The 26055-nt window shown below is 41.2% G+C and overlaps 1 protein-coding gene across 1 annotated transcript; it reads left to right on the top strand.

The window, feature by feature from the left end:
* Positions 1-720: 720 nt before the first annotated feature.
* Positions 721-15296, top strand: lonrf2 (LON peptidase N-terminal domain and ring finger 2). Its single transcript, XM_072657547.1, has 12 exons — positions 721-2438; positions 7036-7154; positions 7601-7723; positions 8684-8848; positions 9189-9381; positions 9476-9578; positions 9698-9812; positions 10196-10317; positions 10469-10627; positions 11281-11443; positions 11559-11708; positions 13396-15296. Exons 1-12 carry the CDS (start codon positions 1685-1687, stop codon positions 13552-13554), a joined length of 2325 nt encoding a protein of 774 aa, XP_072513648.1. The 5' UTR covers positions 721-1684; the 3' UTR covers positions 13555-15296.
* The last annotated feature ends 10759 nt before the right edge of the window (positions 15297-26055 follow it).

Raw genomic sequence — 26055 nt, forward strand, 5'->3', positions numbered from 1 at the left:
TATCTCTCTTCTTTCTCACCCTCGCCCTTACCTTTAACCCGTTACTCTGCGAATTACACACAAAATAATCATAAATTAAAAAAACAAGATATGCCTAATCTTTAGCTTACACCCTTACTAGGTCCACAGTGCGGTAGACTGAGTGGTGGCTCAGCGGTTAGAGCGCCGGGCTGTCGATAACAAGGTTGTGGGTTCGATTCCCAGGCTTGGCAAGCTGCCACTGTTGGGCCCTTGAGCAAGGCCCTTTACCCTCTCTGCTCCCTGGGTGCTGGAGTTGGCTGCCCACCGCTCTGGAGGTGTGTGTACTCACTGCCCCTAGTTCACTTGTGTGTGTGTGTGTGTGTTCACTACCACAGATGGGTTAAATGCAGAGGACACATTTCTCTGTGTGGTGTAGGAAACTAAACAGGAAAGGTTTAAAAAGTTTTTATATACGACTTCCTTTTCTACCTGTTTTTCATATTAGTAGCTATAGTGGATCAGATTCAACCGAGCAAGTCTCAGCAAGTCTCATTCAACCGAGTGGTCGAAACGCTCAGTTCAAGGGAGTCGGTTCGCTGCACTGAGTCGAACATCCCAGCGCTATTACACAACTGCCTGTGTCATTATATAAGCGGGCCACATAGCGCACCAATGGCTGCGTGCCGTTCACGTCACGTGCCCCTTACGTTGTCCAGTAGTGGGCGGGCGAGAGCGCTTCGTGTTTTTGTAGCTACTGAACGAGGAGGACGGTGGCCGAGGTCCGTCCATTCAGATTTCCCAAAAGTAATCATGTTTCCTCGGTATTTCGTGTGAGTCGACTTCGCCGTGCCGGTACCCGCGCCGTTTAGGATGGGAGCCCGGAGCTTCCGAAAAACACCGGCGGGGAGAGACCGACGACTAGAGAAACAAAACTCGGCGCAGGTCCTGAGAGGAAGAGGGGAGTTCGCCGGATTACGCAAAGTGCAGTTTGCCGGAGACCTCGGCTCTTATATAAAACACTAAGACGCCCGTCTTACCCAGCCCCCGGGTTGTTTTCCCAGAGAGAAGCTCTCCTTCTCGTTCAGACCGTCGTGAAGAGTCGGAGCGACCGTTAAAATCGTTGGACGTCGCGTCGGCAGCAGCGTCGCGTGCAATTCCTGTGTGTGTTTATAGCTTAGCAGAGACGGAGACCTTTAGCCTTTCGGCTCAAAACACTAAGACTAAGACTTTCCCGCTGCCTTTATTTATTTATTTTTTGTGTTTTTCCGTTTAGCGACTTTACTGAACCCTTGCAGTTGTGTTGAAAAGCTCCGGTGAGTGCTGGACCGGGTCGCCTCGATGTGGAATAGCTATGCTGGGCGTCCAGGAGGGCCTACGACTCCGGTCACAACACACTCCCGGCTGAGTTTAGCCTGCGCGTAGAGACTCTCATGGCTTCCGCTGTGTTGTGCGATTTCACTGGTGTAGATGTTTCTTCAGGTGTTCATATCATTAAGACCCGTTTAAGTCGGGGTCAGGTAGCCCCCGGTAGTGTGGTGTGGTGTGAGGCGAGGTTAGATGAGGTTAGCTCTGGGCTAAAGGGAGCCTTCACCGGCTGACTGAAAACTGCCAACCGAAGATCGGTACCTAGCTAGAAACTTTTACACTCGGCACTAATTCTGTTTTTTTTTTTGTTTATTTATGTATTTATAAAACCATATTTGTGCTTCAAACTTAAGTAAAAATGGACGCCAGCCTCCAACAAAGTCATGCCGAGCACTTCCAGCAGCACGAGTTGTCCAACCCGAGTGCCCCGGGCCTCTGTCCAGAAATGCTGGAGGTGGCCGAGGAGGCTTGCCGGGCTGGTGATTACGACCTGGCCGTCGAGATTTATTCGTCGCAGCTGACCGAGCTCCGGCAGCCTGACCGCGGGTTGTGCCTGCGGAAGGCGGACGTTCTGACCAAATGCGGCCGCATCTCCGAGGCGCTGGACTCGTACCGAGCCGCGGCGCAGGTCCGCCGGCTGCGTCCCGACGAGCTCGGGCTGCTAGTGGAGAGCATCGCCCGGGCTGTCCGCCTCAAGGAGCTCGGCGAGGGCTGGAAGCCGAGCGGCGGCGGCAGCAGCAGTAGTAGTGGCGGCGCCGACGACTCGGACGAAGAGGACCACCAGCAGCAACAGCAGCAGCCGCTTGACCTCTTCTCCTGCCGCCTCTGCAGGTGTTTACTGGTCGATCCCACGACCTTGGAGTGCGGCCACACGTTCTGCAAGCGCTGCCTGGAGGACCCTGCGGTGAAGCAGTGCAAGTCGTGCCGCTCGAAAGTCACTAAAGTTAACGCCAGCAACGGCCTCAGGGCTAATGTTGTTCTCAGCGGTCTGCTGGACAAGTGGTTCGACGCTGAGAGCAAGTCCAGAAGATGCTGGCTGGAAGGGGAGATCTTGTGGAAAAAGCAGGAGCTCCCCAGCGCCCTGGAAAAGTACAACAAGGCGGTGGAACTGGGTAAGAGTTGCTCTGGTACATGGTTGTGTGTGTGTGTGAAATTGGTTTCTGTGTTTTTTCAGCCATGTTTTAACCCAGCGGTGGCGATTTGTTTTATAATTGGGGCGACTGACCTACTTTTAACTAGTGGCAGTTATGCAACACCTACAGGGGGCGACATTGAGCTCTCTCTGCTGCCTGAAAGTCTCCCCTCTATTATTATTACACTGGCAACTATTTTATGTTTTACTATTTTATAGGTTTAATTTTTTTATATTCTCCAAATAAAAAAAAAAACAGTCCGGGTGTAAGGATGAAGCTGGCCAATCCCACACACCCCAATCTACCAAAAGTCTGTAAGACATGGACGGATTTAGGAGCAGTGTAATGACTAGGTCAGTCCATCTGATCATTAGCTCTAAAGACATCCACATTATTGTGATGGTATGAAAAGGTCTAATGAGCATCAGTGTGCTAAGTAATGGATCAGGCCTGACCACTGAGCTGTATGTTGGAGACCTAATTAGCAGTCCACTGTCTATAAATGTGTTTAGGAGCCCCCTGGCTTACTTAAATAGCATAACGTCAGACGAATGCCCTGCTGTCTGTGGCCTGTCTGTAATCCGATGACTGGGGCTTGTAAAGAAGTACATTCAGTGATGTTGGTGCTGCTCATTAATTATGAGTGAGAAAAGGGGTCAAAAGCAAGGTGGAGTTGGCTGGGACTTGGTGTACTTTTGATTAGTGCCCCTATCCAGCCCTGCACAGCCAGCTGCCTGCGTCTGACCTAATTTTGCCCGCAAGGCCCTGTGTTCTGACCCGTTTATGTAAGGGAGTTGGATGTGTATGTGGGGGGGCGTTGTTGGTGCAGAGAGAAACAGAATTAACATTGACAGATTCTTCATGTTGGAGGAAGAGAGCAAAGAAGAAAGTCTTTGGGTTCAGTAAGCAGTGTCATGCCTGTGTTTTGTATGGCCTAGCCAAAGCCACAAAGACTTGCAGCGTTCCAGCATTATGAATCAAAACGTTGGCTGATTTTTCTCTCCTGGTCTCTCACTTCCTACACTGATGCAGCCGGCGTGGGTGTTCGTTTTGGCGGTTTGTCTCATATCTCAACATGCTGCGAAGGCAGCCGGGGAGTAAACACATATGCTCAGCTCACACTCTTAGCTGGCCCACAGTCTGGCCCTGTTTCTCTCTCCCTCTGCTGCCTGGGGAAAGAAATGGCAGCAGAGCCTTTCACACTAAAACACTCGTTGACTGAGTGACCAACCTTTGAGCCGTGTTCTGTTTTCACTAATGAGGACAGCAGAGTTTGTGTGGAAGCACACTTGTTGCTTTTTTAATCATTGGCAGCATCGATGTAAAACAGGTCGGCTTTTTCATTAAAGATCCCATCTGGGTGTCCTACTTTTACATGACTTACCAGCCACTAGATTCAAGAGATCTCTGGGATTGGCACAGCAACATGCTAATGTCAGAGAGCTTGCTTTCTTCTTTTGCTTTCTCTGCAATACAGCGTTTTAAATATTGGCACTGTCGCTCCAAAAATCCTTGTATCTCCATTGTGTCAAACTGTAGGATAAGTGAACCAATAGAAATACTCCCAAAATGACTTGGAATAACACATTTTTACATTGACCTCCATTGGAAGTGTACAATCACCTGTAAAGTTGCCTTGTGCGTGTGTTTTTTATTTTTTATTTTTATTTTTATTTATTTTATTTTTTTTGGGTGTCCCTACATAGAAAAAGATGGGTTTTCTTGTGCTAAGATTACGCTGATGCATAAGCTACATCATATATTGCTATTTTTCACATCTTTGTCAAAGTTCTTTAGCTATTTTGGCTAATATTTCTAGCTTGAAGAAAAGCAGTCTATTAAATGTAGGAAGGGAATCTACTAAATCTTTATCTGATGCACTTGGCTGATGAGCATCTAAAGTCGTGTCTAAACTACTTGAATACCCCACAAGAAGAAACACACAGCTAACACCACAGTGTGTGTATGTAAGTGCTTTTAGACTAGGTTTATTACAGGGTTTTCTTATCCCCTCCACCTTTTATGTTTTCGGAGTGTATTGCTATCTTTTGGTAGCCATCTGAGAACTAGTTTGAAGGGTATTTGTCTGAGGACTCATGCATTGTCGATCCCCATGGATGCCCAATGCGATGACACAGGTTTCTCCATTAGTCACACAGGGTCACGTTTCAGCAGGGCTAATAGAAGTGAACACCCGGATAAAGACAGCCTTGTGTGGTCTGTGAAGAGGATTTACATTAGCCCTTTTCTCAGGCAGTTATAAAACGCTACAGCAGCCATAGAGGGCTGGTCTCGTTTTTGATGACCTGGATTCCAGGTGTACAATAGCAGCTATAAATACACTGTTACTTATGAGCGATAGGTCTCAGAGACCAAGATTTGATATGGTTTGGTGTGTGTTGCGGCATAAAAGTAAGAGACCTAAGGAAAGTTAATGAATATTTCATTAGTTTAAATTCCTTTTAAGTTGCTCAGAACATTTCATCAGTTTAGCGCAGCGTTGGTAACTGGGGCAGCCTGTAGGTCACGAAGACTGTGGCAGAAACAACCTTAATTGGAAGACAAAGTACAAATGCGCTAGAGACGGACAGAATTATACTGTACCTTGTCTGGCTTGAGTTGGCATGACCCATTTGTTGATATTCTACGATCATGAAATCCATGCACCTGCCAGCCCAGTTTATCAAGTACAGTGGTTTAAATTAGGAATGTACAGTGATCTTAAACCATTATTGGGATTGGCATAACTGTTTACATTTGACTGATCATTCAAACCAGTGCTGTCTATTTTGTTGTTTGTTTTGTTAATTTAGTATGCAGTTACCGCTAGTAACTGTGCTTATAACAGTAGATCTGTAGGATTCAAGCAAATGGTTTTAAAAAAAAAAAACCTGTACTAAAGGTGCAAAGTGCCAAACAAGAAAGGATACCTAATAAGGAAAAGCATGCACCTGACATAAGAGCTTAATTAACCTAATTATGTTCTGTGGCTAATATTAATGCTTGTAGAATACCAAGGATCAGTAAAATACATTTTACTGCATCTTCAGCCCAGCACAAGTTACGGTCAGTCTACCTACTACACCAGGTGAATCCAGTTGCTATTTCCACATTTTATAAGTGTTTGTGTATCAGCCTGACCTGGGAAGAGAGATGGACAGCAATTTTTAATTTTGAAGCATGCCAAAAATATAACCAGAAACAGATTTTCACTTTTAGTCTGGGTTGATTCCCCTACACATGTCTTGCATTAATTGGGACACTTTACATAACAGGCCTAGTTTAGCCAGACCATGTTGCATGTACCCTACATTGCTAGCATGCAAGCTTTTTTGCTAAATACTCCAAGGTTTGAATGTGTTTTTTCTCAAATAAAGCTTGCTAGCATTTGCCTTCACGTCCATGTCAGTGTTTGCACATTTGTACCTATTCACTTTCATTCATTACCTTTTTGGCAACTTTTGACTGTGCGACACTAGCGGTCATCTCTTGAGTGTGTTGATAAGTTGGTTCGCCTTGTTCTTGGAGATTGCTGCGTCTAGGAGAGTTTACACCTAACATAAACAGTGTTTTTGGTGATCTGATCACGTTCAGATTCCACACGTCCGTATGACAAGCCCAAAACACACGGTGTTCTACGATTGGCTCACTTAAACCGCCTTCAGAGATGGTCAAAGACTGTTTCGATGAAAAAAAAAAAAAGAAAAAAAAAAAGTTATGAATAATGAGTTCTGTGGATCTTGGCTTCTATATATCTTGCTCTTTTTCACTGTGTTTGTGGGAGGATTTCTAGTAGATGAGGGCAGTAATACAGAGTTTGTTGCTGTTAGTAGTCTGTCGAATTTTTTGACAGAACCGTTACATGGATGTGAGAACCAATCTGTTGTTCCACTGCATTGTAGAACCCCCCGCTATTACTCTAAACTCTTAGCTGCCCTGTTGACAGTGACTGGATACTGAATATGTTTACGGGAAGTACAAACTAAATTATTTGCGTATTGGTGGAATTTTATTATATACTGGAAAGTAAAATCGGATCCTATGTGGTCACACTGTGAATGAATTTTAATGACCAGTATAAACAGAATCTGGCCAAAGTAAATCCTGATACTATCTGGATACAAAACACCAACAGGGGTGCCAGGTGTAAACAGGCCCTAGGGGTCGTCTATGTCTGCATCTCGGTCACAGATTGTTACAACAAGCTTTTTAGAGTAATAAACACTTAACTGGACATACACCCCCTCAATTTATAAAAGTACTGTGACACTTTTGTATTGCGATGTCGTATTCTTGCTGTATTTTTGTCTCTCAAGCAGGATTGTTAACGTTGAACATAGACTAGTCTTGACTGATCTATTGAGCAGGTACAACTAACATTGCTAACAATACAAAGCTAGGAGCTTAATGCCAAAACATTTGGTTGTAAGGCCTGCTTTATCTTTCACTAGGTTTTCCATTTTAATCTAATGGAGTAGAGAAGGCGAAAACCTTTCCACAAAATTACCTGTGAGGAATTTCATGCACTGCACCTTGATCAGTTTTGACAGCATTTCTTTTTTTTTTTCTCCCACAGCACCCTCTACATGTAAGCTGCTGGCACAGAGAGCCGAGCTGCATATGGACATGAAGAATTTTAGCCAAGCGATCCAGGATGGGGACAGCATGTGTCGGCTCCAGCCAACCTCGGCAAAGGTATCGAATCTTACGCTTATATTTTCGCAACAGAACTTTTGCGGAAGTTACACGCATGTCTCAAGCTTGATGGTGTAAAAAAAAAGTGGCATGACGAGCTGTGCTCAGTTACAAGCCACACTGAAAGCTATTAGACAAAGTGATTGTGCAGATTGGTTTGGAAGACTGGTGCACACTGGCTTGCTTTGTCTGGACAGTAATTTGAGTAACAGAATATTGTGTACCATAAACTGTACGTATTACTGATCTTGACCCCAATATTTTAACGTTTCTCTATATGGTTTCAGATGTTTATTTTGGGAGTACTTTTGCAAAAATGTTTAAGCAGCATCATCCAGCCCAATTTGCCACCTTTTTTATATTGTCTTTTAAAATGCAGCGTTTGTGGTTTAGTCGTGCCCATTGATCAACCTTCTTGCATTAATTTTTGTATTATTTGTTACCAGGCTCATTTCATCAAGGCCAAGGCCATATGCGGTGCTAATCGCAGGGAAGAGGCCTTACAGGAGTTCTTGTATTGTGTAGCGTTAAAACCAGACTGGACATCTGTCAAAATGGAAGCACAGAAGGTAAACATGGAAAGAATTCATTCTCTGTGATTTGGAATATTTTATGTTTAATTTTCCAATTTTCAGTTTATTTGGTTACTAAACACTGTGATGATGTGTTAATTGAGTTCTTAATACAAATAGTTTATCAGCCAAGACATGTTTTGTGTGTGAAGATTGCTTCTTCAGTTTTGCACTGGAGCTATGAGGCTTAAGTAGCTAACCAGAAATGGAAACATATAGCCACCAGGTTAACGTTTAGTCAAACCCTGTATGGACAAATTACAGGCAACAGTCATTGCCGTCACATTTTTGAGCCTTTTAATATTTTTCCATGTCATTGTTTGCACAGTGCTAATTGGTGAGTGTATACTTTAAATCTGCACTGGAACTACACAGCAAATGTGAATATAGTTTGGACAGGTCTTGATTGATAAGCTAAATAGGTTGAATAATTAAGTGGTTTGATTTGATTTAAGCTATAATCACTGCTGCTGTTGCTAATGAGATGCACTGGTTTCTCAGACCCCGTTTACACCTGGTCACTTCATGCATCTTGAGTATCAGGATTATATCTGGATAGTACCAAGCTACAATAAAATCCAAGTGTAAACACACCCAAATCACACTTCAGGAGGTGGTCTGAGATGCCCTTGAGCCATGTTATAGCAGTGAAAACACATCTGCCTCTCCAAGACGCATTCGTCATGCACAACCCCTCCCAGTACAACGAAAACACCAGTAATAATTGCTGTGCAGTGGGTGAATTTGCATATTCTTCCAAATTGGATTTTAGTCTTACTACCCGAAGATGCGTTTGACTATCAAGTGTAAATGCATGTACCTTCATATGCTAGTCACATAAAGTGTCCAGGGCTAAATGAGGTCTTGGTTTTCTGACTGTTTCTAGTCAGGTTGTCCCCTTTTAGATTTGCTGTGAGTAACTGTTCTGCTGTGTTTGCTCCGTCTCTCCTTCTACAGATCTTGTGTGAGATGTTCTCTTCGGTTTTTGAGGATGATGGTCTGGACACGCCTTTACATCCGTTTCAGGCCACAGGCTCCGGCCCTCGCATCAAACCTTTATCTCTCCTCAGCTCGCTTCACTCTTCTCTGCCCAGAGATGGAGCAAGAGCCAGCTGCTCCAAGGTGAGTTCACAGACTCACTCGCATATCCACACAGGTGTCACCAATTTGAAGAATGACTGGTGGCAAAGCCACAAATGCTCAAATATTCCAGTTCTTCTACTTATGATAATAATACTAATAATTAATAATAATAATAATAATAATAATAAACTTCTGTTTAAGTTAACATATAATTTTGTGTGTCTGGCAAAGCACACTAATGTGCAGGAGAATACCCTACATACATACCCTACATCCTACAGTCAGTAAAGACTGAATTGTACTGATGTTTTTTTGTTTTTTGTTTTTTTTTACCTTAAATATTCACATCTAAAATTGCTGTGCCGCCTTCATCTCACAGGACTCCACACTCCGTAGCAGTAAAGCATGCGACAGTGGCAGTTCCTCATCCTTTAACCAGCCTGATGGCAGCTTAGAAGACTCTAAGAACCTGGCAGCTGTCATCTCCTCACTGCCTGTACCTGCAGGTCTTAAGAGGAAGTGTCCTGGTGATGTCAATGCCTTTGGGCCCCCAAGCAAGCTTCTTAAGCAAGGTATGAGAGCCAGTAGCTGCAGGATGGCCTAGTAAAGACAAACCGAAGCAGATCTCTCACTTTGTTTGTCTTTTGCTGTGATGTTCTCTCTCAGATCCAGCCTGCTCGTCCCAGACTCCTCCAGTCTTAAGTGGCAAAAGGGATGTACCATCTCAGCTCCTGGACAGTTCAGATATGGAGTGCTCTTTGTGCATGAGGTAAATGAAGAACTTGTACAAGCTTAAAACCTTGTATACTATTTAAAACTCTTAATTTGCCAGGTTTATTGATTTTGTAGACACAGCATGATGTAATTTTCACCTCCATTCTTTTCTAGATTATTTTATGAGCCTGTCACCACTCCCTGTGGACACATGTTCTGCCTCAAGTGTTTGGAGCGCTGCCTGGACCACAACCCCAACTGCCCTCTGTGCAAGGAAAACCTTTCTGAAGTATGTTTCTGTTAAACTGTTGTTGTCTTCCTTTTCCTGTCCTTCCTCACAATCTCTCCTCTTTTCTTTCTGATTCTGGTACAATATATGTATATGCATGGAGACACATTGTCATCTGTGTAGGTTACTAAATAACAGTGTGCTATAAAGATTTACTTTTAAGATGTTGTCCATCATCACCATAAAATACCTTTCCAACTATGCCATTATGAAAAAAGTTTGAAGGCTAAAATCTTTTCCAGTTTTAATCTGGAAAAGTCAATTTTGCAATGTAGTCTTGTGAACATCTGCCAGAAAAACAAAACTGCTGGACCATGTTCTGTGGGTTACTTGAGAAATACTGCTGGTTGATGATTAGAATGTCTCTTTGGTTGTATTTGCAGTATCTGGCCACTAGAGGATACAATAAGACTTTTTTAATGGAGGAGGTGCTTCAGCGCTATCTGAGTGAGGAGCTGGCGGAGAGGAGGAAAGTGCACGAAGAAGAAATGAAGGAACTGTCAAAGTGAGTCAAATTGATTGTACCTTTTTAACACCTTCAGAGACTTTGACAAATTTGACTCTCATAGATAGATGGATGGATGGGGCGGTATAGGAAAGAGTGGTTTTGCTTGTTTGTAATAATACAATTCTTTTACTCAAATTTCTCCATCCAGCTTGAATCTGGAAGTGCCTATCTTTGTCTGCACAATGGCATTTCCTACGATCCCCTGCCCGCTGCATGTGTTTGAACCTCGCTATAGACTGATGATTCGCCGGGCTATGGAGACGGGAACAAAGCAGTTCGGCATGTGCATTTCTGATGAACTTAAAGGGTAAGCCAGTCTGACACCATGGTTGAATAAAATTTGGAAAACCGTCTCAAGTATGAAATGTATAGTTCTTGTAAGCTTATGATTTTATAGACCTATACACTATGTCCAAATGTTCTGCAGACACCACTTCTAAAGAAAGCAATGGGTGCAACTTAAAGTAGCTGAATGCAAACACAGATGTGCAAATGTTCGCACACCCCCACAGCTTGTAGAATAGATAAACCGTAACCTGTTGGCGCCATGCCTAATGCCAGGCGTTGAGCTGTTCTCTGGAATCATGGTTCTCCTTCCAATACTTTTGGGATGAGTTGGGATCTAATGCTCTTGTTGCTGAATGCAATCAAATCATTTCGTGAATGCTCTAAAATCTAGAAGAAAGCCTTCCCTGGACTGCAGAGGCAGGTTCTCCAACAAAAGCTGGATAAACTCTCATCTTTCAAGAATATTAAAACAAGGAGGGTGCAAATGTAAAATGACAATTTACTGGTTCTGTGCAACTTCAGAGGTTTCAGTGTCATTTTTGGGTCAAGCCTGATCAACAAAGTTGTAGATTTTCAAATGACTGGGAAGCTGTATAATGGTAAAAATAGTATAATGGTGCATAAACTTTGGGCTAGCAATTTGTCTAACCCACAGCTGTGTTTGGCTGCTAGGTTTGCTGACTATGGCTGCATGCTGGAGGTGAGAGATGTGAAGTTCTTCCCCGATGGGCGCTCTGTGGTGGACACCATTGGCGTGTCTCGCTTTAAAGTGCTGTCTCATGGTCAGAGAGATGGCTACAACACTGCAAAGATTGAATACTTGGAGGACAAGAAGGTAAAGAGTGAGCGAGTGAGGCGGAGTGTAAGAAGAATGAGCGAGTGAGGCGGAGAGTGAGCGAGATCACTGGTCTTCCATCCTGACCTGGAGTGTGTATGTGAATCATTTTTAGGTGGAGGGCGTGGAACTGACAGAGCTGTTGAAGCTGCATGACTCCGTGTATGATCAGGCCACAGCCTGGTTTACCTCTCTCAAAGACAACATGAAGAGCCAGATCCTCAGCCACTTTGGCCATTTGCCCTCCAAGGACCCTGACCCACAGGTGAAGATTGGTCAATTCCACTTAATGTTTGGGGAAAATAATCTTAAATGGTGCCAAGGTTTGGGTAATGCATTCATGTCTATTAGTGTTTTTGACAGTGACACCTTGTTTTTCCTTTATCTGCTGTTGTACCGCACCCTGAAATGAAACAAAGAGTCACAGGGGTTTAACAAATACTGCATTAACAGTTTAAACAGTCTGTGATATGTTTTGTCTCATTATTTATCTGTATTGCGCCACATTGCTGTATTGCTGCATTTGACTGAATCTGAGCAGAAAGATGAGCTCTCTACAATTCATCCTGTTACTTCCATCAGCAGTCACATTAATAAATCCCAGTGAGCAGGTTCCACTGGCAGCTGTACATGCCCATGCTGTAACAGTGCCATCACCATGTTTGAATAAATATAACACCAACAAACTTACCACATGACTGATCAGCCAGTTGTCCTGTTACTTTTGAGCCTATGAAAATGGAGGCACTGTGTAAGTGTTTGGAATTTATATAACAGTAAATGCAGCATCCTAAACCCCTGTTAAACCAATTGAATTAAACATGGGACACTTCAGTTACTTCTTGATTGCTTCAGATCCTGCCTAAATACTTTTAAGAATTTCATTTATAAAAAAATTATAAAGATTTTTTTTATTCAGAAGACTAATTAATTGTTTAATGTTTGACATGCATTTCTGTTTGTTTATTTTTTTATATTATTGCACTGTTGTGTGCCTTAATCCTGGATCATTCAAAAGGCTTAAACAATTGCTAGTTTGGTACACTAGGTGGTGATGTGTGACTTGCGTTCTAGATGGGAAGGGAGAAGTTGTAGCAACTTGGCTGTTTTCAGAATGGATGCTGCGCTAACTTGTTCACGATTCATTACAAAAGGGTCTGCTATGTGGCACGCTTCATTTGTGGTCGGGGCCTTAATAATCAAGGTCACTATAGGCTATTTATTCCCAGTAAACTCAAAGGAAGCATTAAACCACAAAGGGTGGTTTAATGTTTGAGGCAGTTGTCTACTTTATTTACTAAATAATACTAAATTATTTTCCATTTCCTTTCCTCCTGCAGTATAGTGCTAGCGCCAGAATGTAATGCCTGTATTATTTAAGGTGAACTGTAAACTCTAAGTAAGACACTGCCTAAACACGGCTATTGGCTATTGAATCCATTTGATCGTCCCTGTGTTTTCTGAAACGTGATTGTGAGGGGCGTGACTTAATTTTTGGCCTCCCTCTCTACTCAAGTCTTGAACTGTCGGCTCCAGCTATAAAAGTTGTTCGCACTAAATTCTCACTAAAGTTTAACCTCAACTCTGTGCCTAGTCCTAACACTCACGTGGCCCTAATCCTAACCTCAACCCAAAACCTAACTCTCTCCCTGGCCAAATCTAACCCTAGATGTGTATTATACCTGTGACTTGGTCAGTGGCGTCTCAGGTTAGCATCTACAGATCTGAGCTTCAAATTAAGTGAAACGCAATTGAATACAGTAGATTCTACTGATGCAGTTAATCATAGTGCCTATTCAGTATTCAGGCCCTTCACTAATGCTAAATCATTGATCATTTACATTGTTATTCTGTCTGACTGTTAAATTCAGTGTTTTAACATTTACTGCCTGATTTGCTGTAAATGATGAAATAATGATCTAATACAAAGTTCCCTCATTTTTCTCTTTCAGGGAAACCCCAGTGGACCAGCTTGGTGTTGGTGGCTGTTGGCTGTTTTGCCACTGGAAAGCAGAGCCCAGCTCACCATCCTGGCCATGACCTCGTTGAAAGACCGGCTCATTGCCATCCGCCGGGTCCTCATCTTTGTCACCCGCAAGCGTCCTCGATGACCACAGCCTTCCTCGTAGCCTTCATCACAGTCACCACCACCATCAGCATCATGATCCTCATTATCGTGTTGTATATCAACATGAGCAACAGGTAGCAGGCCACTAACGCGGCTTCCATCGTCTGTGGCCGTGTGTCAGCTGTGTGTCTTTACAGTAGGAGAAGTGCTAAGTCTCATCCTCTACCTAGTTTGGAACTGACTTTTACAGCAGTGTGCTGCCCTGTCAGCAGAGCCTGTCACTGTACACTCTGCATCGACAAAAGCAGGACTTCCTCCAGTAGCTTCAGACATTGAGTCTGCTCAACCGAAAGCACCTAAAAAAAAAATAAGAAAAAAAATGAAACATTGTAAAGGTTCCACTTCTGCTTTTGTGCCTCTTTTTTGGTGTGTATGGCTGACCAAACGCTTCTCATGAGCCTTCAAGCACCTTTACTGGCCTGACGGCTTGGTTGTGTTTTTTGAGAATCCCTGCACTTTACACGTATACATGCAGCATTTTTGTACCTGTAAAGAAAAGTCCCCAGAATGACATGTTTCAAGGCTGAAATTGGCCACGTCATTATTATCGAATGACTTTTGGAATCCACTGCGATCCACTGTGTAAAGTGGTCTGTTTGTTATTCACCTCATACGCTGCAGTTCAATCAAAACTGAATTAGCATAAGGGGGAACATGAGCAAATCATCGGCACTTGTGAGTAGTTAGAGTGAATACTGATGGGGTGAGATTTTCGGGAGAGTTTTCTTGAAGCATCTCAGTAGAGCTGTGCACAATATCCTTACGATAAGCTGGATGTGTGTACTGTGTGAAAAGGAAACTGTTGATCTGCTCTTCTGAAAACATTGACCTGGCTTTACACTCGTTTTGGGAAGGTGTATTCACAATTATTTTTATGCAATAATAGTAATAATAATAATAATGGATGGTATTGAAGGAATTTGCCTGATTTTACACTCTTTAAAACACGGTGTTCTTGAGGTGACGCCAAAGCACCACTTTTGGTTCCATAAAGAAACGTTTGTGAGTTTGGTGAGGAATCTTTACACCAAGTGAGGATTCTTTAAGCCTTTTATAAATGAAGGTTTTTCATGCTTACACTTTCTATGTAGTTCTTCAGTGGCATCGCTCAAACAACCCTTTGTAGCACCTTGGGAAAGGGGGAAAGTCCAAGCTGGAAATGTGCAATTTAAAAATTTCCGTATTGAAATTTAGGGAACATGCTTATAGACTTGGCGTCTACAGTCGTTTGTCATGTACCATCTATGGAAGTCTTGGACCGTAGTTATGCATGCATCAGCGTGATGTAGGTGGCCATCAAAGAGCTTAATTAGTCTTCTTTACCTGCATTCATCCAAAAATCTAAAAATAAAATGTGTATAAAGAAATAACGTACTTTGCAATTGTTCTAGTCACTAATTCCTGTGTTTGTGTGTGTTGTATGATGTAGTATATTTGTATGGTGCACCGTTTCGTGGACAGATTTGCCCACAGGTTTGTCCATGTGATTCATCTGTATACAGACAAATCGGAGGCCTTCAACACGTCTTTTTCTTTTAGTTTTCAACCGTGGCTGTCTTTCTTTTCTTTGTGATGTGCGAGACTCCCTTTGCGTATCTCCTGTTTTATTTTTTATTCTTCATGTACCATGTTGATACATGTTGGTAACTACACAAATGCTGCATTTTTTTCATGTAAATTTGTATGTTAAGATGAAATTAAACTTAATTTTATATTATAAATCAAACAGAACCCCTGTTCCCAGTTTCTGATAAGGTTTGCGTTCTCACCTGTCTCACCAGAGTGTTGACATTTGATAACCGTTCTTTTTCTATTGTGCTATTTAGGTCAGCAATCACGTTGCTGTAATTTACGAGGGCACTGCGCTCCGATGTGTTTGTGGCTACACCTGGACGGCTCGGGTGGCTGACCCAATTTCTGCGCAGTGAAATGTGCCTATATGGAGATTCATGCTGCATGTTTCATCACGCCCTGCTTCTTCCGCAGAACCTTTCTGACGCAGAAGGTTGAGAAGATTGTAAAAGCTATGAGAAGGAAAAGTAAATGCTGAGTAAGTAATGCTGAGAGCGAAAAGTAAAGCGAGATTACCCACCACAAAACTCCTTTGACTGTGGTGTAAGAGTTCAACGCAGACTTGAAGGAATACTTCAGCATGCTTTAAAGTGAATGACCAATTATCACAGACTATTGTGATGCAGAAAACAGCAGCTAAACTGCTGGCTTGAAAGACACCCGTAATAGAAGCCCCAAAACCTGCCCATTGGTTTTAATTATAAATGTGTTTTGCGTCAGCAGGTTTTCTTTTCCTTTTTAAGCACCAGGAACGTGTCAAATGTATTGACTGTGGTAACTGTCTGTGTGCTACAAATGCAGCTTGGAATTGAGTTGGGAATAAGCTGGAGTATTCCTCTGTTAGCTTTGTCTTGACTTCAAGACAATATCCTGAAAACAGTCAGTTATTTTGACAATTAAAATCTGTTCAAATTTGTTTGGTTCAATTGGTCAGAAGTGGTCAGAATCTTGAGTTAAGAAGTCATTCACAGTGATATACTTCGTTTTCACATTACCCTGAGGTCTTAAACTTCCCTGTTCTCTCAAATATAATGAGCCACTACACCCCCCTTTCAACCACCACCATCCTTTTTAATAACGTTACACAAATTCTTAGACATTTCTCCTTTGTTCCTTTTTCCTAGCTAACATTTACTTCACCTTGAGTTCATGTCTCTCGCTTGCCTGTTTGCAAGGTATTCAATCATGATGCAGGCCATTTAGGGTTTTACAATGTATTGTTTCAGCCTTGGTATCACACATGCACGCAAAGAATCACAGGACGATATTATTTCTTTTATTTTTTTTTCCTGCTTGATACAAAAAGACACAATGTTCTTCTTTTTCATGACCTATCTACCAGAGGCTCATTATTTCTCATGTCATTTATTTTACACTTGTAGAGTATTACTAGGATCATGTGATTGTTGGATCACTGACTTTTTATTATTAATATTTATTATTTAAATTATTATTTTTAACATGGCTTGTGACTTAGGAAGCTGTGCCAAATCTGAATGTCCCCTTTAAGGCAATATCTCCAGAACCTAAGTCATTCTTACAACAGAACCCAAATGTAATAATATGTATTTTAAATCAATCAAACTGATGATCATCTGATGTAAAATGTTATTCTGAAATTAAACTGGCAGAGACTGTTCGGTTTTAGGGGAGGGTGATGAAGTGGCACCCAAAAAGTATACTTTTGTTAAATTCATGCTCTGATTTTTAGACTGGGTGTCAGAGCTCAGTTGCTTGGGTGGCTAAGGCACTGTTATTTTTAACTAATGTGATGGAGTACAGAACAAAAACAATACTGTACACTCAATTCTTTCAGCTAAATATGGGAACTCTACTCCGTCGATGGTCTATGCAGTTTTTTCTACGTTAAATAAAGTGAACGAAAACTTCATTCACTGTTTTGATGCAAGTAATAAAAAAACCCATTTAAACTATTCTTTGAAATATACAGCACATAAGTCTGGTGGGTCTTCACAAACTTACTAGTATTCATAACCCTCCTGGATTTCTGAACCAAGAGCAAAACAGTAATGGGGGATAAACCTTAAGTTCAACCTTGATTAATTAATTCATTAATTTTTTAATTTTATTTTATTTTTACACCTTGTTTTCTTCATGTACTTCATGTTCTTCATTTTTTGATGAAACTCAAAAGGTGTAAGCTCTCACCTTAAAGAGGCATTTAAATTTTATAATCCCAAAAAAGTCACATCTGTAAACAATATTTAAACCTTGCTCACAACTTTGTATTCTTGTGCATCTAGCAATGCTCATTCCGTGATGTCCCAGCTGTTGTATTCAGGTGACCGCAGCCCTGTGGAACTGAATACTGCTGAGGTCTTGGAGAAGCATTATGTGAAAATTGCTGTTCTTTGCTATTGAGCTCTTCTACAGTTGGGATGGTCGTTCACTTCTACACCGCAGCAGTAAATACAAATTCACTGACTCCGAGTGAGCTGACACAATCGGACCGCAACCAACGCAAGGGCACTTATTACCAGTGCTGTCCTCAGTGTGTTGTACTGCGGGTTTGCTAACCACCTGAAGATGTCTTGCTAGCGGCTAAATCTCTGTCGAAGGTTGACTTCAGCTTCCGATCAGAAACTAAAGTCTGCAACTTTGCGAACATAGCAAAACATAAAGCTAGCTCTAAATAATCGCTAATTAAATGTCAAAGAGCTTTTAACTACTTTTTTTAAGACAAAATGCTACACAATGTTGATTTTTTTCAGATTAAAGCATTTTTTATTTACTGAATCATTAAAACACAAGTCTTGTATTTACATCATGTAGCAAAACCGATTTTGCTATCTTTTCCTCTCTAAAATGCCTCTGTAAATTTCCATTTATGTCCACATGCAGAGAAAAATAAATAAATAAAAAGATCAAATATGATAAAATAGATAGACTACTACTAATAAGGAAATGGGATTTTATACTACAACTTATAACAATTATAGAATAAAATATGATAATCTCATTCTTCACATTTATTATGTAGATAAATATAATAATTTATTATTCTTATTGCCATATTTATCTACATGATTGTATTCTCTATAATATTTTATAATTAGTAGTAGTTGTATGTATCATATTCTATTATCTATAACATATTCTATGTGATCATAATCTATAATATAGATATCTATTTTATAGGATTTTGTGTTATTATTATTATTATTATTATTACTATTATTATTATCATGTTTCACCTCCCTCATATTTCACCCCTAGCTATTGTCGAGTGAAAATGTCTGAGTCCAGAAGTACCGTTATACTTTCCGATCAGTGTTGGCTTTAAGGTTTCTCTGGCGCGGTTTATGAGCATGCCAGGATATAAACTATTCAAATAAAGGTCTGGTTCAATTATAAGAGACTTGTTGTTTAAGCATGCTGATCCTGGATCTGCTTTTCCCTGTTAAATCCCACTGAGGAGAATGTAAATTTAATGGGGAGGGTGGTCTTTTTGGAGCTTGTATCTCTGTCCACTGAGCCTGTAATAACCTCTCTAATGTGTTCTAATGTCCCCGACAGCACTAAGCAGACACTGCCTGTGTCCCACATCAGCTGCACAGCCAGTACATGCCTGGTGTCCAAATTTGCACTGCAGCTCTGAGGCCAAGGCTGCTAGTGTGTAGTGGAAGTGTGATTAGTCCATTGTTTAGCATTAACATTAGCATGGCCAGAGCATCATTACCTCAAAGTGCGTTATAGGAATGGACAATGGGCATTGCTAAAGAAAAGACACACAGCACAGGCAGCCATTTTCAATCCTGGAATCTGTCCATATTCAGATGCAGGACATGTTTTGGGTGGTCAGTTACATTTGTAGTGAGGGGAAATTGTGTATTTCTTTTTTTTTCCCCTCGAACGACTGTTTTGAAATCTGAAATCTGCTTCCTATTGCTAAAAAAAGACCACATGAGCCCAAAGGAAAGAACAAGGGTGGTCTTAGGGTTGAGATGCCATCCTCCCAAACCTTCATTTGAGGTTGGAAAGGACTGGATCAGTGTGTCTGTATGTGGCATGTCCAGACATGTCCTTTTGTTGTAGCTACTATGATAATTGCTAGCATAGTGCTGGGTCCTTTGTATGTTTCTGCACGAGTGGCAGTGGATCCGTTAACACTTCAGCTGTTCGGAATTTACGAGATTATAAAATTGGACGCGGCGAACAGGCTTACGTGGGCAGACGATACGGTGCGTTTTTGACATCTTAGATTCGCTAGACGGAAGTGCTTATCAAAGTGTCAGGGTTTTTTTGGGGGGGTTCAGTCCAACGGCATTTAACAGTGGGTCCATAAGTATTTGGACAATGTCAGTCTTTTTACACCACCTCAATGGACTTGATGGAAATTATGCTAATTGCATTCCATACTCCTTTTTACAAAGGCTCAAAAGTAACTGGACAAACTTCTAGTTGTAAATCTGACTTTTTACGTAATTGGATGTCACTAAAAGCTGAGTTTCCTCACCTTGAGATGCCTGGCCAGGCCTTTACACCTGCCTTTTTTGTCAGTTTTGTCTTTAGTAAGTAAAAAAGGATGATTAAGATGCTCTTGGGTTGTGTTCACAGTTTCAGGTCAGTTTTGCAACATTTGACTCTGCTGTTCTCTTCACTGGCCTCCTGTAGCTGCTGCCCACATCAGATTCAAAACACTGACGCTGGCCTACAAAGCCAAGAATGGACCAGCCCCTCTGTACTTGATGGCAATGGTCAAAAGCCGATCACGGATCCACGGAAGACAAGCGTCCAGGCTCTTTTCTGTCCTGGCACCAAAGTGTCACTTGCTGTCTTCAAACCCAGACTGTTGAGTACTGTGGTCTCCATTCTGACTTTTGTATATAATAGTATCTAAGCTTGGAGGTATCTTCTGGATCTTTTGGAGCTATCTACAGATATGTTTCTGAGTAAACAGTGAAGCTCTTTTCTAAGTCGCTCTGAATAAATGCCTTAAATGTAAATGTAAGTTTGAGCAGTACATCCAGCTCAACCAGAATCCATCCAACATAGACCTATTGAGATCATTTGGCAGCTATACATGCTCATGCCATAACAGTACCTCCACCATAATTAACAGGCTTTGATAATGAACCTTTTTCATCTTGGTTTCATCTGTCCAAACAATCTTGTTCCAGAACCAGGCAGTTTGTTGTTTGTTAGATGGTTTATATCAGTCTAATCTGTTTTTTTGTGTGAGAGTGCTACCAGTGGTTTGCATTAAATACACCCTCTGTATTAAAACTTATGAAGGTGTCTACTGATTGTAGACTTGGGATATGTCTACCTCCTCGAGAGTGTTCCTGCCTAGATTTGACTGTTGTATGGATTTTCTTTTCTTCACCAGGGAAAGAATTCTGCGACCATCCACATCAGTTTGTCTCTTGTGGTCATTTCCTTTGTTTTTCAGCCTAATGATGGTCCCTTACCCTTGCATCAACACCTTGTTGGACCACATACTCAGGGAATAAATAGCTACCGAATGTATATTTACCACTTAATCAACTCCAAAACCTTTTAAAAGTTACATTTAAGGTCTTTAGACTTACAGTAGTGCTTCACTGTTTACTCAGAAATTACCCTTAGCTAGTTTATATAGACTAGGATCCAAAAGATACCTGTAGGCTTAGATACTACTAAATACCGAAGTCAGTATGGAGACCATAATACTCCCCACTACACTTCTCTCAAGTCCTCTTGGAAAAGAGATGTGTGTCTGTCATTTGGGCACCCTGGGGAAGTTCCTCTACCACTTCAGTGCCAGTTCAGAAAAAAGCCTGGATGCTCGTCTTCTGCGGAGTTGGAGATCCTTACTTTTTGTGAATTAATGATGGAACCGGCCACACCTTACAGTGAAACTGCCAATCAGTTAATTGAGTAATTTTAAGCTTTTTAAAACAGTGACTCATTTTTAAATGATTATTAAATTAAATTAAACTGTTAATGCAACATTTCAGTTTAAACTCCTGATTATAATCTTCATGCTAATGATTGCATTATTTCAAATCCATAGAAGTGGCGGTGAGATGGGGAATTACCTGACTCTATATCTAAAAGAGAATTAGAAGGTTGGCAGGGCTCTGGTGTCACATCCACGCAAACTCTGCAAGACTATGAAACTGGTTAGCTCTGTGTATTCTGCACAAAGTATCTAAACTGATCTAACATTAGCTCCTCAGCGGAGGCCTTATCTAGATCAGCTGGGTATGCTGACAAGAGCCCATTGGCTCAGTTGTTAAGATCGTTGATGGTCACAGTGCATGCTTAATAAGAGGCCTGAATCTATTTCATCTGATTCAAACATAGATGAATCTTTACAGATCAGTTATCAGCCACAGCCTGACTAGCCTGTTAGCCTGTGTGAATCGACAGTTAAAGCAAACTGACCGTTTGAAAGCCTTAAAGGATTTGTTAAGGGTGCCCTTGGGCAGTCCGATAGGTCACCCATAAGGTCGTTTGAAGTGTGGTTATACATTCTTCAGACTGTTCCTGGGCTATCAGAGATTTAAAGGTGCACGTATTTGTCACTGTACAGTGTGGACTGTACAGCGAAATGTGTCCTCCGCATTTAACCCATCTGGTAGTGAACACACACTCACACACACACATGTGTTAGGGGCAGTGAGTACACACACACACCCAGAGCGGTGGGCAGCCAACTCCAGCGCCCGGGGAGCAGAGAGGGTAAAGGGCCTTGCTCAAGGGCCCAACAGTGGCAGCTTGCCGAGCCCGGGAATCGAACCCACAACCCTGTTATCGATATCCCGGCGCTCTAACCGCTGAGCCCATGTAGCATGCCTTCGCAGATCATAAATATTATCCAGTAACTGCGGTTAATTACAGTTGCATTCAAATCCCTCCTACCTTCAATTGCCAGTTAGGTTTAAAATTGATAAATGTCCAGCTGTCTGCAATTAACCAATCAAACAAGACTAAGTTAATAAGCATTTTCTACAACTGCAATCCCAGAATTATTCCACCCCTTTGTCACAAGCATCTTCAGTACTTAATGAGACCACTGTTCCTCTTGGGCAGAGGCCTCCTGGTTAAAGGAATGTATCAGGACTCCGTTTACACCTGGTCACTTCATGGGACTAGTATCTGGACTGTATCCTGATACGATTTTAATCACATGCATTTACACCCAGTAATCAAAAGTGTCTCCGGTTAGTCAGAGTGAAATCTGATTGCTATGAGGACGGATGATTCATATGTGTTTTGGTTGTACTGGGAGAGGCTGTGGTGGTTGAATGTGTCTTGGAGAGCGGGATGTGTTTACACTGCTATAAGAATATGTGGCTCAGTCCACCTCCTGAAGTGGTTTAAATGGGTCCTGGGTGTGTTTACACTTGCAGTTTTATGTGGCTCGGCCTTATCCAGATATAATCCAAATGAAGTGACCAGCTGTACACTGGGTCTAATTTATACCCCAAATGTGGTTCCTGTGACATACTGTGATTCATAAATATGAACAATATATAGCATGTCATAGCTAAAAAGAGTATTGGAGGCCTTCTTGTACATACATGTTATACATCCCATCCCTTTGTTAGCTTTATTAGCTACATTAGCCTTGTGGCTCCAGCGCAAAACTAAAGACCCCAACTTCAGACACCAAGCCTGTCGCTGGCTGATCTTCTATGTCTGGGGTAAGCAGGAAATTGTGTTGATTTGATTTGTCGCCAAACTCTTACTTTACAATCATAATATATGGGGCTTTTTCCAGTCAGTGGGAAGTGGAATGGGGGAAGTTTTAAAAAAATTATGATGTATGTTTTTTCATGCGCAGTTACCGAAAGACACGCTATGAAATCATCCACCCATTACACTGTGTGTGTCCTCAGTTCCTCTGACCTGTTCGTTTCCCAGCCCTGGTGAGTGTTAAGGATAAAAATGAGAAATAATGTGTTTCCATCGGTGCATTCCTGAAGCGTGTCTGTGTCAACTTCCCATTTATCTGTAGACATTTCTAGAGTGCACAGCTACAGTCATTGTCTTGTGACCTGGTTAGACTTGATGACAAACTATGCATCAACAAACGCTAACTCCCTGTCTGGTACATCAGGTGTTGAAAGAAGCTTCTTCCGTGTTGTAATCTGGTCTTATCTGGTTCTGGCTCAGGATAGGTCAGGATATAAAGTCAATGTGAATCGGAAATAATAACACACGTTTCTTTCATTCTGTGATGTATTCTGGTGAGATTTTTTTTTATGCTCGCTGGTGCACGGTGACCTAATCAAGACGTTTTACAGGCAGGAAAAGGCCCCACGTTTGTAAATGAGAAGATCTTATGAATCATCTATCCAGTCTGGTTCCAATCACTTCCAACTTGTGTAATTCCTCACACTTCGAACTTTAGGATGGAACAGCTCAGTGACAACAAGTTCAATTTGTTTGGTGTTCAAATGCTGCCTTCAGATCTTCTTAGAAACTTCCTATGTATGACTTTAGAGAGTAAGAAGTAATGTGTTTTACATTGGTTTGGTTGAAAACATGGACATCCTTGTGTTACTGATATGAATGACAGTGAAGAGCAGAGCATGTGCATTATATGAATTATAATATACATATATATATATATATATATAATTTTGTTTTAAACGTATTTAAAGTTTGTGTATTTTATGCCAGGTAATTCTCAAAAAAAGGGAATACAATGCTTGAATTTATTTGACATACAGATGAGAGTGAGATATTAGCCTGCAGCATAGTTTACAATACAACTATCTACAGTCCAGGAGTCCAGAAAATTCATTGCAGCTCTCAGAAAACATAAAAAAAAACACCCAACAATGTTTTTTTATTAAACTGTTCCAGAAAGGTTAGCACGTTACAGAAATAATGTTCCAGGAACGTTCGGAAAACGTGTGATGTAATAACGGTTTGCATCACAACGTTATTAGAACATCTGAAGTCATTAACCTGAAATAAACTATAAAAACAAGAAATAAATTACAATACAATAAAACAAACTGATACATAATCACACTGATGAATCATATTTAATGAATGAGTCATTAAACCCTTTCCAAACTTAAGAACTGAAGTGCTTATTTCAACATAGAATTGAATATTTTCTGAATTTACTCACTACTTACTAATTAAAAAAAGGTTTAAATGATGAACTTTCACTACTTGCTTTTACTATATGCTTTACTTGCATTACTATATGCTTATCAAATGTGAAATGCTAGAATTAAAATTGTGAAAAAAAGGAAAATAAAAGTTAAAACAAAAGTTACTAACCAAAAATGTCTTGCTTGGCACCATTGGCCTCATTGTCTTGTGATGTCAAGACAACAAAAGTAGTTTTCTCATGATCACACATTTTTTTTATCTTAAGATACAAGATATGAACAAAGATAAGTGATCTCAACATCAAGATAATGAGAAAAACGAGTTTTCTTTGATATCTCAAGAAAAATAAATGATCACAAGATATAAATAACTCTTGAACTATCAGTGGCTACCATGACTGTTTTTATTGACACTGAAACATTTGAGGCTGATCGGAAAATCAGAGCTTTCCCCACTAGTAATTATGTCATTGTGGTGGTGTTAATGTGCACTAATCTTAGGGGTAAACACAATATTTCCGACAGGACTTAAAGGCAGCTTAAGATTTGTGATGGTTGTGGTAGTTGTAGGAGACAGGAGGAGGTTGTAGGGGTTCGATTCCTGGTCTGGGTGACTATGCTGTGCTACACCAATAAGAGTCCTGGGGCAAGACTCCTAACACTGCATTGACCCTCCTCTGTAATACCAGTAACCTTGTAAGTCGCTCTGGATAAGAGCGTCAGCTAAATGCTGTAAATGTAAATGTGATTCTCGTCAGTGCCTTCCAGTGATTCTTTAGTTTTGCACTGGAGCTACGAGGCTAATGTAGCTAACAAGTAATGGAAGTTCACAGCCAACTTTAGCCAATTTTAGCATCTCATTTCTACATACTCGTACATGTTTGTAATACAGCATCAGAAAACATGGTTTGCAGCAAGTGTGTGATGATGTTGCTATGCTTGCTAGTTCCAGTAGTCTCGTAGCACCAGTGTGAAACTAAAGAAGCTGAGCAATGAGGGAAGCCAGACTGATCACTGCTGTGTTGCAGAGGATTCTCCTCCTACAGAAGCAGATATGAACTGGTTCAGTTGTTCTACTACACTGAGAGGCCTCAGTAGGTGAAGCTGCTGCAAAGAAGGCAATGGCCTTATCAGTGAAACTCAAACATTAGCTCTGCAGGAGCTTCCCCCATCCTCGCCCTCCTGACACTCAACCCACGTCCTGCTGTTGAACCCTGAGGGCTGTGTGAGACCGGCCACCTGATACAGACAGTCGCTGCACTCTATAAATTTACAAAGGGAGTATTTTCGTGTGTTTGGAAGGCTGCGTATTCCTCGACTGAGCTTTCTTTAGTAAACATCTTGTACTGATTCTTTGCCTTCATTTAGACAAAAATAGCATCAAATTATTCAATTAATTGATTATCTAAATATATTATTATATTATAGTAGCTAACAAGCAATGGAAGCCATTACCACAACATCTGCTAAATGCCGTAAATGTAAATGTGAGACTGCATTTACATTATAGACAGCTGTAGATGGAAAATGGCTAACCGAACGTTACATATCAAGATTTACATTTATTTATTTATTTATTTATTTATTTAGATTAGCAGAAATATATTTCCAGGCTGATTTTTGCCTCTTCAGTTTTGCACTGGAGCTACAAGGCTAAATGCCTAAACATTTCCAAGTGAATTCAACCTAAATAGACTTGACGGTGGTTTCTGGCGTACGGTTCTCTATAAACATGGACAAAAGTATGGACAGAATTCGGGCAAAAATTCTGCAAGATGGCCGCTGCTAGTGTTTTTAGCCGTGCAACAGATGTACCTCCTCTATGATTTTTG

The sequence above is a fragment of the Salminus brasiliensis genome, chromosome 15, assembly GCF_030463535.1.
Source record: "Salminus brasiliensis chromosome 15, fSalBra1.hap2, whole genome shotgun sequence".
Classification (NCBI taxonomy): Eukaryota; Metazoa; Chordata; class Actinopteri; order Characiformes; family Bryconidae; genus Salminus; species Salminus brasiliensis.